Source organism: Canis lupus, chromosome X (genome assembly GCF_003254725.2).
Source record: "Canis lupus dingo isolate Sandy chromosome X, ASM325472v2, whole genome shotgun sequence".
NCBI classification, from domain to species: domain Eukaryota; kingdom Metazoa; phylum Chordata; class Mammalia; order Carnivora; family Canidae; genus Canis; species Canis lupus.
The window spans coordinates 20,184,340-20,199,247 of NC_064281.1; the positions used below are offsets into that span (position 1 = coordinate 20,184,340).

At 40.8% G+C, this 14,908-nt stretch overlaps 1 protein-coding gene across 2 annotated transcripts in view; it reads left to right on the forward strand.

Moving 5' to 3' along the window:
* The first annotated feature begins 8,766 nt into the window (after positions 1-8,766).
* POLA1 (DNA polymerase alpha 1, catalytic subunit) overlaps positions 8,767-14,908 on the forward strand; it is a 310,104-nt gene continuing 303,962 nt past the window's right edge. For both annotated transcript variants that reach the window (XR_007409311.1, XM_025438940.3), the window contains exons 1-2: positions 8,767-8,930; positions 13,939-14,063. Coding sequence is in view for 1 of the 2 variants with exons in the window: in XM_025438940.3 (XP_025294725.1) it covers positions 8,888-8,930; positions 13,939-14,063 (168 nt within the window). In the remaining variant the exon portion in view is untranslated. The remainder of the gene's footprint in view (positions 8,931-13,938; positions 14,064-14,908) is intronic.

Genomic DNA, 14,908 nt, shown 5'->3' on the forward strand with positions numbered 1-14,908 from the left:
CCACATACGAAGCAGTACAATGTAATTTGGAGGTGGACTTCGAGTAATTTTAAATGCATACTGTAAACCCTAGGGCAGCCACTAACAAAGTTTAAAGGAAAAAGGAAGTATAAGTATTCTGCAAAGGGAAGAGATCAAACGGAATCATATAAAATGCTTCATTAAAACCAGAGAAATGGAAAAAGAAACAGGGAACAAAGAACAAATGCAGTGAGTGACGAGAAAACAGTTACAAATGGCCAATAAGCACATAAAAAGATACTCAGCATCATTAGTCATCAAGGAAATACAAGTTAGAACTCACAATGAGATACTAATATATAACCAGCAGAAAGAAAATGAAAATGAAAACTGATAGTACTGCTGAATCTCTCCTACATTGCTGGCAGGAATGTAAAATAGCCCAGCCACTTTGGAAAACAGTTTGGCAGTTTATTTTAAAGTTAAACATACACTTACCATATGACTCAGCAATCCCACGCCTAAGTATTTACCCAAGAGAAATGAAACATGTCCATATAAAGACCTGTACACAAAATTATAGAAATGGACCACAGATTAGTGGTTGCTGGTTGTTAAGGGTGGGGTGGGGGTAGGGGTTGAGCAGGAGGCGAGCAGGTGTGTCTATATAAGGGCAACATAAGGGATATTAGAATGGAAATGTCTTGTATCTTGACTGTATCAATGTCAGTGTCCTGGTTGTGATATGATACTACTGGGTAAAGGATATACGGATTTTTTCTGTATTATTTCTCTTAACTGCATGTGAATTTATAATTATCTCAAAATTTAAAGTTTAGTTTTAAAAATATAAGGCGAGCACCTGGCTGGCTCAGTCGATAGAGCATGTAGCTCTTGATTCAGGGTTGTGAGTTCAAGCCCCATGTTGGGAGTAAAGGTTACCTAAAACAAAAAACAAACAAACAAAAAAAAACAAAAAAACAGGGATGCCTGGGTGGCTCAGTGGTTGAGCATCTGCCTTTGGCTCAAGGTGTGATCCCAGGGTTCTGGGGTCGAGTCCTACATTGGGCTCCCTGCAGGGAGCCTGCTTCTCCCTCTATGTCTCTGCCTCTCTCTGTGTGTCTCTCATGAATAAATAAATAAAATCTTTAAAAATAAATAAAAATTAAAAAACATGTAAATATTGACAGGAATTTTTAGAAACATGCCCATTGGACTAAAGAGATATAATGTACTAAGTCATCAAATGTAGCTAACCATTAAGTATTTATTATGCCAATGGAAAGAAATAAAAGATCAATCAAGACATGATCTTTGTTTTTGATCCAAAGATAACATATACAGCTCCAGAAAGCATCAGATTTGTATACACGTACATAACTTTCAGTGGACTTACCTTGCTAATAATGTCTGATCTAGGGGACATGCCTCTCCCTTACTTTTGAACACCTTTCATTTCCAGGATGATCTTTTATTTTTTTTAAGTTTTTTAAAAATATTTTTATTTATTTACTTATTTGAGGGGGCAGAAAGAGAGAGCATGAGGGAGCAGTGCGCAGGGGAAGGAGAAGCAGAGGGAGACAGACAAGCAGACTCTGCACTAAGCATGGAGCCCAACATGAGGCTCAATCTCACAACCCTGAGATCATGACCTGAGTTCAAATCAAGTTTAACCGACTGAGCCACCCAGGGGCCCCCTAGATGATCTTTTTAAAGCAGATGATTATAAAAAAACTCTTGATTGTGCCTGAACTATCAACAACTGTTTCGGCAAGTCTGTCTTTCTGGCAGAAATTATTCAATAAGTAGTTAAGGACAAAGAGAACTGAAATCCAAGTTCTCATTACTATGAAAGGAACACACAGAGTAATACAATGAGGCAAGTTACTGCTTGAACTAAAATGATTCTCCGTCCCCTAAGCCTAAACCAAGGACTTGCAGTCAGACTATGATTTCTATCAGTACAGAAGCTTAACAAGAGGAGGGATTTCACATTATTTCTAATAAAGCTAGTTCTGGGCTTGCATGAGTCTTTTAGCTAAATCAGACATCATTCCATTCAAAGGAAGCCACCATCTAAATACCATAAGATACTAAACAGTAAAAGTCTTTAGAACAGGTAGGAAATGAGCCCTGCTTCCTCATGGAAAGAGGTATGCCCAACTGTTTATGTCAACATTAACCATCCTTCTGATGACTAAAAGGTTTAGCAGTGCCTTCTTAGACCACTTGTTCACAACTTTGGCTGCACATTGGAATCCCATCTTTAGAAATTCTGATTTAATAGGTTTGGGAGGCTACTGGGCATTGGACTTTGAAAAACTGCTCAGATGCTTCTAACTACCAGCAAAAGAACCATGCTCTAAATTTTATACCACACTGGCCATACATAAATTAAGAAGCCCTCATGCTACCATCCTTTCCTAAAATTTGCTATTGACCAATTATATGATGAGTGTCCTAACTCTCAATTCTTTCTTAAATTTGCCCCAACACCTTTAATAATTCCCAGATTAAATCTGGTTTTCTGTTGCCAAGTGTTATTTCATGCTGCTGACTTAGAAGGTCCTGAAGCATTAGTACAGCTATTTGTCTTTGGGGGCAGGTTTTATTCACAATGACATTGCATATTTATGCTGTGAGCCAGGGCTCAGTTATCACAAAAGATTTACCCATTGGTCAATAATTCATGTGGACTCACTTGAGGACATTCCTCCCTACTGGGGTGGGAAGAAGAGGATTGTATGGTAGTAGGTTTGAGGAAAGGGTTCAGATGCAGTGATGTTGATGTCTAGAAGTAATTCTACATAGAACAGTACTCAAACATGGCTAATTCTCCTTCCAAGTTTTTGGTTTAATTAGTGCTGTCTAGTTGAGATATACATGTAGATATCTCTGTTTTTATTGTTTGATAATTAATTAATTAATTATTTTTCATGGCCTTCTTAAGAAAATAGATTTTTCTCTCTGGAAGTCACCAGAGTGGCAGGGATTAGAAATCAAAGCATTCAAGGACAAAGCTTCTAGACTCAGTGTTTCTCACTCTATTCCCCAGGATTAAACCTCACAGGGTATAATGGGTTGGCTGGGATGGGGCGGAGGGGAGGGCATATCTACATAGATGGCACATATCTAAATTGCTGTTGTTTTTTCTGGAATCTCGCAGTATTTATTCGTTAAAAAATTAAAATGCAAGTGGGGAGAGAAGAGAATTGAACATTTTTATTCATTAATTCCTTTCAAGGTTATGTCCCTCCCCCAATTTAATTGATCTAGAAAACCACCTTGTGTTATAATTGTTTCACCTGAAGGGGTTTTGTTCTTAGTGTTGTGAGTACTGACTCGATTTCCTTAGAACACACAGAGATAGTTTCTTAGGGACAGACCAACTTTACTTAAACTCACAAGGACACATTCTAATTAAAATAAACACCTACTAACTGATAGTGGAGATCATCATTTTCCAAACACTGGAATGCTCTCATCTTTTTTTTTAATTTTATCTATTTTATTTTTTTTAAAGATTTTATTTATTTATTTATTTGAGAGAGAAAGAGCTTGAGTGGGGGTGGGGAGAGAGAGAAGCAGGCTCCCCACTGAGTGGGGAGCCTGACGTGGGGTTCAATCCCAGGACCCTGGGATCATGACCTGAGCTGAAGGCAGCCCTTAACCAACTGAGTCACCCAGGTACCCCAATGCTCTCATCTTCTGTTTAGCATTTTTCTGTCCCAGTATTTAAGTATCTGAAATACTAACTAGGAGATTGCTTGGTAATTCTGGAATGAGAATAAAGCAAAGAAACAGAATACCGTGTCAGCTGGAGATATTAGTTACAAGCAACAGAAACAGACTTTGGCTGATTTGAGAAAAAAGGAGGTTTAGAGAAGAAAAGGATGGGGAAATGGAGGAAGGAGGGGGAGGATGTTATGAGAGGATCTCAGAGATGCACAGAATCACTAGGAAGCCAGGAGGGGCAAGGTGAAGGGGGTCGGCACATAGTGGGGTTCTGAAGCTGAAGTCACTGGTAAAAATCACACCTCCGCATTGCTGCCCAGCAGGAAGTGAGAAGCTGCTACCACTGGCTGGAAGAATGTTTCCGTTTTTTGTGACACTAGTTCCAAATTCAAAATCCTTCGTGGAAATGGCCAAGCTTAAGACTGTTCATGTGGTTGCTGGCAGAGTTACTGGGACAAAAGCATTTTCAGCTTCTAACGTGGTAGGTGGATCTGCCTCCCCACAAACTCAAAATGTGAGAAATATCCCATACGTGTCTGATACTGGGCAGCCAAAATAATGTCAAATATCTGTCATGAATTATTTAAGTAGTAATTTGTCCCCAGTAACAAGAAAACCCAAGCCATGTATGTATTTGTCTGTATCTATTTAAGGACCATAACTAAGTAGTGAGTAGTTTGCCTTTATCCTCAGTGTCTCTCTCCCTTGGGCAATGTTAGATCCTTTTCATTTTCTTTCTCTGATCCCTGATTTGCTGGGTGTCGTACATTCTTGCTTTAGAAGTGAGGTGAGTTTATAATTAAACCAAAGTATTTCTCCCTTTGTGCACTGATTCAATTAGTCCCAACCCCAGAATCATTGTCTTTAAGTAAAGTATTCAACAAACACCGTAAGGCTGCCATGGCACAGGAACACCTCACAGGCAGAGTCATCAGATGCCACCCAGAGAGGTGTGCTTTATCCAAGAGCAATGGTACACAAAATGTTCCAGGAAAGGGGCCTGCTCCGCTGCTGCTATACCTTTTAAATAATTTTTTTAAAGATTTATTTATTTAATTGAGAGAGAGAGAGAGAGAGAGAGAGAGAGCACAGAGTATGGCGGGCAGGGGGGTGGGCAGAGGGAGAGGGAAAAAGAGCATCCCAAGCAGATTTCCTGCTGAGCGCAGAGTCAGGCATGGGGCTGACTTCATGACCCTGAGATCACAACCCGAGCCTAAATCAAGAGTTGGGCACTCAACTGACTGAGCACCCCCCATGCCTTTTAATAAGCAAGTAAGTCAAGAGAGGGGCTTTGCAACTTATGTGCCTGGGAAAATGATTTGAGCTTGGGCACCAGCAGCTAGATGACCAGGGGAGTTGCATATCTACTCATATCACCTGGAATCCTTTGAGACGTCAAAGGCACACACAGCACCTCTCATTTCCTTGCCTATTTTCAGCTGGCATATTTTCTTCTCTCCATAGCTGCACATAAACATTATCTAGTTTTTTTTTTAATTTTTATTTATTTATGATAGTCACAGCAGAGAGAGAGGCAGAGACATAGGCAGAGGGAGAAGCAGGCTCCATGCACCGGGAGCCCGACGTGGGACTCGATCCCAGGTCTCCAGGACCACGCCCTGGGCCAAAGGCAGGCGCCAAACCGCTGCGCCACCCAGGGATCCCCATTATCTAGTTTTGCTCAGAAACTCCCCATGGTCACAAAGCCGATTTCGTTAATAAATCCAAAAATAACCAGGTTCATGCTAGCAAACTCACACTGCTCATGGAACCAGAGTCCTGATTTATTGATTGTGATGAGAAATATACCTGGCAAACATGCCAGAATAGTATTTGGCTAGCTAGTTGTCTTCCCCTCTAGGAAAAAAAAAAGTCTAATTTATAAAAGAAAGGTCGCTTGGAGAGTAGACAAATAGATTGGGCTGGTATGGTGGTTTCACAGATATTAGGGACCAAGGCTCTTACCATTCTTTTCTACCATCTCTATGTGTGGTTTTCATCTTCAGGGTTATCTCATAATGCAGGATGGCTGTTGGAGCTTCCACCATCACAACTGTGTTGCAGGAAGAAAGAGAGAAAAGGCAAAGGGGTAAAAAAAAGAGGGTCCCCTTCCAGGTGTATCCAATTTCACTAAGCAGCCTTTCTGTAAGTCTCTACTGCTTAACTCTTGTGTGCCAGCAATTAGACATTTAGCTAAACCATGGTGCAAAGGAGGCTGGGAAACTCAGTCTTTTCCTTGATGTGCCCAGCTAAAAGTCCACATTCCATTACAAGAAGAAAGGGGAGAACGAATGTAGCAGTAGGAATAAAGCAATTCCTTGACATACCTACCTTGTATAGTTATTAGGAAGATCAATGTAATGGTAAAGCTTACTATAAAAATACAATAAGAATAATAGCTATTTGTTGAATGCTTTTGAGGTGTTGGCATACTAATGTATGTGTATTATTTCAATTAAATTTCATAATTGCTCCTGAGGTAAGTATAGTCTAAGAATCAAACCCTAAATCTGACTCTACCTGATGTTATAATGCCTCCTGGCATAATATAAAAGAGAACAAGTTGTAAGCAAAAAGAATCTATGATGCTATCATCTGGAGAAGATATACTTCATTTAACATAGGATTGCTATTTGATATATAGTCACAATTAAATGTGTGTGTTCCCTCTGCTCTTTTCACTTTGTAAAATGTCACAACACTTTCCATGTTTTGAGTTTTCCCAATTATTTTATCCTTTTGATGTCACATCATTAAACTTCTTCTCTGATGTGGATATTTAGGTCTGAATTTTTTACTGATGGAAAATGGTAGCCATTGACATCTTTGCATTTACTCTGTTTCTTGTGAGTTACTTCCTATTAATTTTTACCTGCAGAAATCATGGTTTGAAAGATAAAAGCATGCTATGGTACTTGCCACATCTTGCAATATTATTTTCCAAAAGGATGTACCTATTTTACACTGCCACTGGCAGAAAAATAAGCAGTTCCTCAACAACAGTTTACCAGCAATGGATAGAGTTTATATGGAGAGATATAGATAAAAAGATAGAAATGGTGGGAAATAGGATCTCAAGTTAGTTTTGTTTTTCTTTGTTTTTAGTAATAGCGATAAATTAAAAAAAAACTTTTCAATTTGGAAACCCACTGCAAAAACCAGTCCTGTGTTGTACAGGAGAGAGCAAGTTTAAGACAAATCGTGATTTTTTTTGTATTATTAGATAACAGAGGTAGATTTACAATGAAGTTAATGAAACAAGCTTTGAGGCCTCTTACTTGCTTATGGGCCACTTCTGAGGCCCTGGAAGATGCCCTAGCCATGGCCTCTTGTTTTTGTGAAAATTCGCAAAAGTTAGATTTTTTTAAACCACAATCTGTTATGGCTACTTGATGGTTTGCAGTAAACTCTGTCTCAAAAGAAGGGGGGGGCCTGATTTTTTATCTGTAACATTTTCCTATTTCCATGGTGTAAATACCCACTCCATGGCTGATTTCAAGCTACCAATAGCTTAACAAGTAGATTATGAAATTCCTGAATATGTAACAATTAGCTCTTGAGAATCACCACCTGTCCCTTTGATATACTTCCCTTCCTGCCTGGTGGTGGTGGTGGAAGTTGAGTTGGTGTTTCATTGCATTTAGACTTAGTAGCATCTATGTCGGTTGAAAGCACTCATTGTATTTAAAGATATTGATAGACCTCCTGGTGTAGGAATAGCTTCCAGGAGTATTCCTACCCCACTGTGCTCATTTGGAGTTTTGACCTGAATGTGCAGGGCCAGAAGTGATAAAATATGAAAGTGTCCTACGGGTCCTGGCTCCTGGAAGTATGTGGGTCATGAAAGAGAAACAAGATCTGAAATACTTAGAGTTCTAAGGTGGCATGTGGAAAATTATCAGACATGTGAAGTTGTAAAGGAAAGATTTGGTTCATAAATATGTGCCTACCCAAAACAGTTCTCTCCTGTTAGGAATAAACTTGAAACAAAAAAAAAAAAAGTTGCAACAATTTCTTTAAAGAGAAAGTATAGGCATAGACGTGTGCTTTAAACAGTGAGTGGATCTAAGTGCGAGTCACTATGTATTTGTCATGTATCACAACATATGGATCATATCTTAACATGATATTGTGTTATAGAGCTGAAAGAAAAATTTCTAAACAATCAGAAATTAAGAAACAAACATCGATCAACCACGCTGGAAGGCAGACTGAATTTTTTATACCCTTTTAAGAGAAAATGATATTATAAAATTGTCACATGAGGAAGAGATCAACAAGTATGTTGGCAAAAATGTAGGAAAAGATATTACAGGTGTGTGGAAGGCACATGTATAAAAATGTTATACCTAAAAAAAGAAAATGGGACACATACATTATGTGCATTGTACCGTATACAAGAACCTAATGCCTTTTTTGTCTTTCATCACACTGACATTTTGCAAGAACCCCAGATATTTTGTAGACCGTCCTATGCTTTGAATACATCTGATTGTTTCTTCATGGTTAGATTCAGGTTAAGCATTTTTTGTAAGAAGGTTATATGGGTGATGTCGTTCCCTTTTCCAAGTGCATCACGTCAGGAGGCATATGATTGCCCCATGTGCTTTTTTTGGTCATTTGGGTATGACAGTGCTTTATATATATACATATATATATTTATAGTACACATATCCATAAATCACACAGCGACTGTGTTCACACGCTAAGAAGCAAAGTTATCAGGCAAGACTCAGAGCGCGCAGCAGGAGGCAGTCGCTTTCCCAAGGCTCTGGGGAAACGGTCCAACCACGCCCATCCTACTACCCGCCCGCGTCTTTTTTCTCAGAGAATGAACTCTCAGAACCAGAAAGCCCCTATCCCAACGTGCCCAAGTCTTTTCCCATCAGCGTGGGTGCGCCTGCGCAGCGAGCTTCCCCGCGGCTCCTTTCCAGCGCCCGGCCGCTTCTTTTTGCTGCTCTCCTCGGCCTCCCCTCCACTCGAGCTTTTCCCTAAGGGGTCATAACAGGGCGCCAAACCGGCGTCCGCGGGAAGGCCGGGGGCGGGGCGCGGCGCGGCGCGGCACGTCAGTGGCCTTCCGGGCGGAAGTCCGCAGCCTCTGGAGCCTCTGATTGGCTTTCAGCCTGGCGCCTGTCTCGGCCCCCGCGCCAGTTTCGGGCTGCTTGGCGCGGAATCGGGAGCCTGCAGGACCATGGCGCTGGTACACGGCGAAGACTGCGACCTGGGGTCGAGCGGTGAGGGATGAGCCCGCGTGCGGGGTTCGGGGTTGGGAATACAGGGGCCGTGGCGTGATTGCGGGTGGTGAGGGCTCTGGAGAGGTCTTTTTAATTTGGGGTGGGGGGCGCTCGTCTGGTTCGCCTGACGGGTCCTTTTGGGCGCGGACCTTGGTAGTCCCGGGCTGGGACTCACTTGTGTCGGGTGGGGCTTCCTCGCAGGGCCGTTTGCTCCTGGCAAACCAGAGCGCATCCCTTGCAGGGCCTGTGTCAGAGTTGCTCTCCGCACGAGTCCGCATTTTCTTTTTATTTCTTTTGGCCAGTGCGTTCCACGTGCTGGGCACACCTGCATCAGACTGACCCCGATGGGGCACAGTCTTGGTTCAAAGTATCTAACAACTCTTAGTTCAAAGTATCTACCTGAGGGCTACAACGAACGAATGTGAGCTCTTTCTATGAAAACTCTCAGGGAAATGTTTATACACTTTAACTCAGCAGGAGAGAAAGTCTAAGGGCTGTCACCAGAAAATACAAATGTGCCTTGTCTTAGGTAATGGGTTTTTACTTCATGCATTAACAATTTTTTTCTCTCAAATTCTATGGAAAGTTCTTCCGAGTGCTGCATAGAAGTAGTGTTCACAATCTAGTCATCTTTGGTGAAGTTACCCCCCCCCCCCCGAAAAAAATCGAATCAGCTCAGCAGCATTTGGAATGCCCTGTATATGACTCCGTTTTCAGTAGTAATCTTTTATTTCCAAAAATAGAATACAAAAATGTAAATGGCTTTGATTTCTGATTTTTGGACTATGTTCAAGTAAAGTGTGACTTAACTTCAGTGAATGTCTGGTTTAAATTCAGATGCTTCACTTTCTTAGTTCAGGGTACATCTCCTGTCACCCAGATACATCTCCATTAATGAGAACTTGCCTTCTAATCAGTTTCCTTTGCATTCACCTAGTTGTGAATCACAGATACCAATTTGCTCCAGCCTTTCGTTTTTAAGACAATTTGTTTTGGAGAGTCGTCAACCCTGGATTACAAATGGGATGTAGGTTGTGAGTATATGAACAGTCTCTGCAGCTCTCCATCAGTGATTTGCCACTAGGGTTTCTTTCTTCACCATAAAAACTGTACGTCATCTGTGAACATCAAGAAATCACTCTTTGGAAGATGCTGTGTAATCTTGAGTCCCCTCTTAAGTCATGGTGTTGATTAAGTAGTTGCTAGAGACTTGTGACTGGAATTTTTCCCTTAGAGCAGAAAGATTGTTACCTGAAAGACTTGCATGCTAGTGTCTGCTTTGGGGGAGAATGGGGGTACTTCAGATGGTAATTTTGAACTGAATATTTAAAGTTTTGTAATGGATTTTTTCATGCCTTTTTGTTGTTGTTAACTTATCTACACGAAGCATTGGACACATTCCAAGAAGGAAATTCTAGGTCTTTTTTCCTCTTAAGTATTAGAAGGTGGGGTACCTTGACAATGGCAGTGAAAAGTTGAAAGGTCTGTAACTACCTATTATTACATATAAAAAGGGATCAGGGAGAGTTTAATGATTTTTAAAAAGCAAGTATAGTGGTTTATTCATTTGTTCATTCAGCAAATATTTACTATGTACCTGCTAGGTATAGGCATTAAATGGTAGGTAAGCTGGACATAGTCTTGTCTTCCTGGAGTTGAGATGGTAAAGAGCTAATTGCATGTGGTGCTATATTGAGGCTTCTCTGAGAAAACCACTTACCTTTATTTTTGCTTTCTAAAGCTAGACCATGGTACTTCTGGGTGTGTTGTGTGCGTGCTAAGTGTGTGTGTGTGTGTCTGCCCTACGTCTGTACACACATACACAAACATGAAATGAGATCCTATATTGCTGATACAAAATAAGCCAAGGTCCTTCATTTAATCCTTAACAACTTTATGAAGCAGACACAATTATCCCCATTTCACAGATGAGAATCCTGAGGCTCTGCATTACAGTGAGTCCTTTGGTCTAACCCACAAGAGCCAACTCTAGCTGATGTAAATAGAAAAAGAGGAATTTAAGTATTTTAGGGATTAGAAGGATACTGTGGTGGTCACAGAAACTCCAGGTGGACTTGAGAATCACTTTGGGGGGCTGCTTAGCCAGGAATGGTAATTAAAGTTGTGCCACAGGGGATCCCTGGGTGGCGCAGCGGTTTGGCACCTGCCTTTGGCCCAGGGCGCGATCCTGGAGACCCGGGACCGAATCCCACGTCAGGCTCCCGGTGCATGGATCCTGCTTCTTCCTCTGCCTGTGTCTCTGCCTCTCTCTCTCTCTCTCTCTCTCGGACTATCATAAATAAATAAAAATAAAAAAAATAAAAAATAAAGTTGTGCCACAGAACTGGTCTAGTGAGGAGGTCATTGTCAGCCATGGCCAAGTACTTGATGTTATAGTTTGTATCTTGGGACATTGCTGGCTGAGTGACCCCAAGTAATCCTCTTGCAGCTGTTGCTATTTCTAGAATCTTCCATTAGCCCATCCACTTTCCTTCTGACACTAGCTTCTGATTTAAAGTCTGAGCAGGTATTCCTACTTGATAGAGCCTGTTTTATATGTTCATGCCCTCGCTACAAGCGTATGTGGGAAAGAGCATCTGCTTTTTCAACTTCTCTAGTGGGACTTGGGCTCTGCATCCCATCAAGGTTTATAAGGAGGGGATTTCACAGACAAGTTCAGGTGCCAGGCAGCTTAAAAAACAACTTGAAGGCACCTGGTCACTACAGCTCAGAGATGTTAACTGGTGGTCTCATGTCACCCAATAAGTGGTGGAGCCGGATTGTGCTGCTTCTCCCTAATCTCCTATTCTCCCACTCTACACTCATGTAAGATTTACCTCCCATACCCACTTCCTCTTGGTTTCTGAGTACACCTTGTAGTTTTTTTTTTTAAATAAGAATTTTTATTTATTTTTTTTAAAGATTTTATTTATTTATTCATGAGAATGCACAGAGAGGAGAGAGAGAGGCAGAGATGCAGGCAGAGGGAGAAGCAGGCTCCATGCACCGGGAGCCCGATGTGGGACTTGATCCGGGGTCTCCAGGATCGCGCCCTGGGCCAAAGGCAGGCGCCAAACCGCTGCGCCACCCAGGGATCCCCACCTTGTAGTTTCATCCCTTTGTAATTAGGCTTATGCTTTTTTGTGTGCTTCTGCCCCTTTCCGCCCTATATTCTGGTGGCGAAATTCTAATGGTCTTTCTGGATCTGTGTTGGACACCTTCCCTGTGAAGCCTTCTGTGAATTTCTCAAAGTTAGCGTTCTTTGTTGTGTTTCCTCAGTACCTTGTCCTTGCCTCTTCTATGGCACCATGTCTGTATGATGGTGGGAGCCTCAGCTCCTTTTGCTTTATTTGACTGGGAGCCCCCTTGAGGGCAGGCAACTCTTCCTTTCTGTAATTGTAGGAAAGAAACCTGTAGAATGGTACATTGTTGCCTGTGAAGTAAGTCCATTTGAAGAACTATAAATTTTGTCAAGAGAGTCTATTAAGGAGTCAGTGGCATCTTTAAGGGAATATACTGAGGCCAGCTTTTCACTGTCAGTAGTCATGTCCAGTAATCCCCTTAACCTTTTCATGTAGACCTGCTTGTGATTTTTTGAAATCATTTGAGTGACACCCAAGATTTTGTGGCTGTCATCTTTAAGTACATGCATTCCTTAATTTTTACTTAATGCCTTTCTGAAAATGGATTTACAAGTCAAATACGAAAGTCAAACAATAGACTGAGATGTTCAAGAGAGATTGTTTCCAGAAAGCTAGGGGGAAAAATGATCTCTATGTTTCACCTGTAAGATTTAGTTATCAACAGTTTATTTTCAGCATTTGGTACATGTTCTTTAAATTGCATCTTCTATTTCAGTCAAACACGTTGTCCATCAGTTGAATGTTGTTATGAGTATTCCAAAGGGGTTGGAGCTTTTAGGATGCATCTTATCAATCCTTCTTTTCTGTGCCTCCTTCTTTTTATGAAATAATTAGCACCAAATACAATAAAATACTCAACTTCACAGACTCAGATGGCGATCATGCTAAGCCAAAACTCATGGCTGGCAAGCAGCATGGTCTCACTTGACTTGATTATTCATCATCTGGTAAACGACTCTCAATTTTGTGGATGATTCATCATCTGGTAAACGACTCTCAATTTTGTGGATGATTCATCATCTGGTAAACGACTCTCAATTTTGTGGATGAACTATTTTCAGTATATATATGTGGTGGTCAGTTCCTAATGACCAAAAGCATGATTACTTCAAAAGTTGAATGAACACTGAGGCATTCTGGTATTCCATTAATTTTTGACAAAATACATTTTAATCTTTGTAATTTTGCACTATCACCCTATGTCCTAACCAAGTGAATGAGGCCTGGAAATCAGTGAAGGAATCAAGAATCTCTTCAGAGCCCTGTGTGTTAAATTCTCCCAACCGCCCACTTTATCCGTGCTTTGAAATTCCAAATACTTCATCTGAACCTCTGTTAGGGCATGTATTCTAAAGATTGTTTTTGAGTTAGTTACTACTTATCTCCCATTTTAGACGGTAAGTTTTGTGAGTACAGAATCTTTTTGTCTTTCAGAGAGACTAGTACTTTACTAAGAGCAGGTGCTCCTTTAAAGCCTTTCAAATGTTGATTAATAGAACACAAAATGAATTGTACTTCTTTTATAACTCTACTTATGGCCTGTCATTTCTAATGGAAAGGTTATAGATTAATGGCTGATCTCCTTTCTTTATTGTCTCTGCAAGATACCAGTTGATTTTGAAATTTTCCTCTTTTTGGAGGAAAAAAGTAACAGTTGCTTCAGTTCTTTTAACTGGGTCTTAGAGAAAATTTCTGGAGTCACAGGAGCTGTGTGAACTTGTCCTTCATGAACCATCTACAGTATGAAAACTAATCATTTCTATAATACTGAAATTGTGATACTATTGACTGGGAACATTCCTGTTCCTGAGAGAAGATGGCTGACAATTTTGTAACATCTCATGTAAACTTGGCTTTTTTTTCAGCTGTGTCAGATTCAGGGAGTTTTGTATCTTCTCGATCCCGGCGAGAAAAAAAATCAAAGAGAGGGCGCCAAGAAGCTCTAGAAAGACTGAAAAGGGCTAAAGCTGGTGAGAAGTATAAATATGAAGTAAGTAACCATTTTTTTCTTCTCCTTTGCTTCATTTAATTCATAGCCTGTAGGTATTTTATGTCCCTTTTGTCACTGATTAGAAATACCAATATATGTTGTACTTGCAATAGTTAATTTCTTACTATTGAAAAAGTGTGGGCATGAAGTACATTTACACATTTTGGCAATTACTTGGCTCTTTAAGTTCCTGTAAGGCACTTTACAGATGCTGTTTTTTTCCTTATTAAGCACACTGCATGGGCGCCTGGGTGGCTTAGTCTGTTAAGCATCTGCTTTCAGCTCAGGTCATGATCCCAGGACCCTGGGATCGAGCCCCACATCAGGCTCCCTGCCCAGTGGAGAATCTGCTTTCTCCATCTCCCTCTGCTTCATCCCTCTGCTCTCACGCTCTTTCCCTTGCTCACTCTCTCAAATAAATAAAATATTAAAAAACACAACACACTGCAGCTGTGGTAAATTTCATAGCTTTGTTGGGGGAACTTAGAAATGCTTTTACTTTTAAGATATTGAGCATTCTAGCTAAGCATGACTTCTTGGAGGGAATTGTTTTTCCTAATTTCATCTGTGGCAGGTGAGGACTTGGGTCTTACTTCTGCTGTGTCCTGTGTGTAAGATTGAATGTGATGCCCTTTTGACCATTTTCCTCTAACCACTATTTATGGCCTGTAGCTAAAACAAAAAAATCAGAGTGGTTACCATCTATACAGCATTGTCTGGCATCACCTTCAATGTGTTCCTTGAGTGTCTCAGCTGCCTCAGGGCTAGAAAGTGATTAATTAATACGAGAAAAAAATGATAACCGCAACTGCTGTACTTTTTTATCGAACACTGTTCTAAGTGCT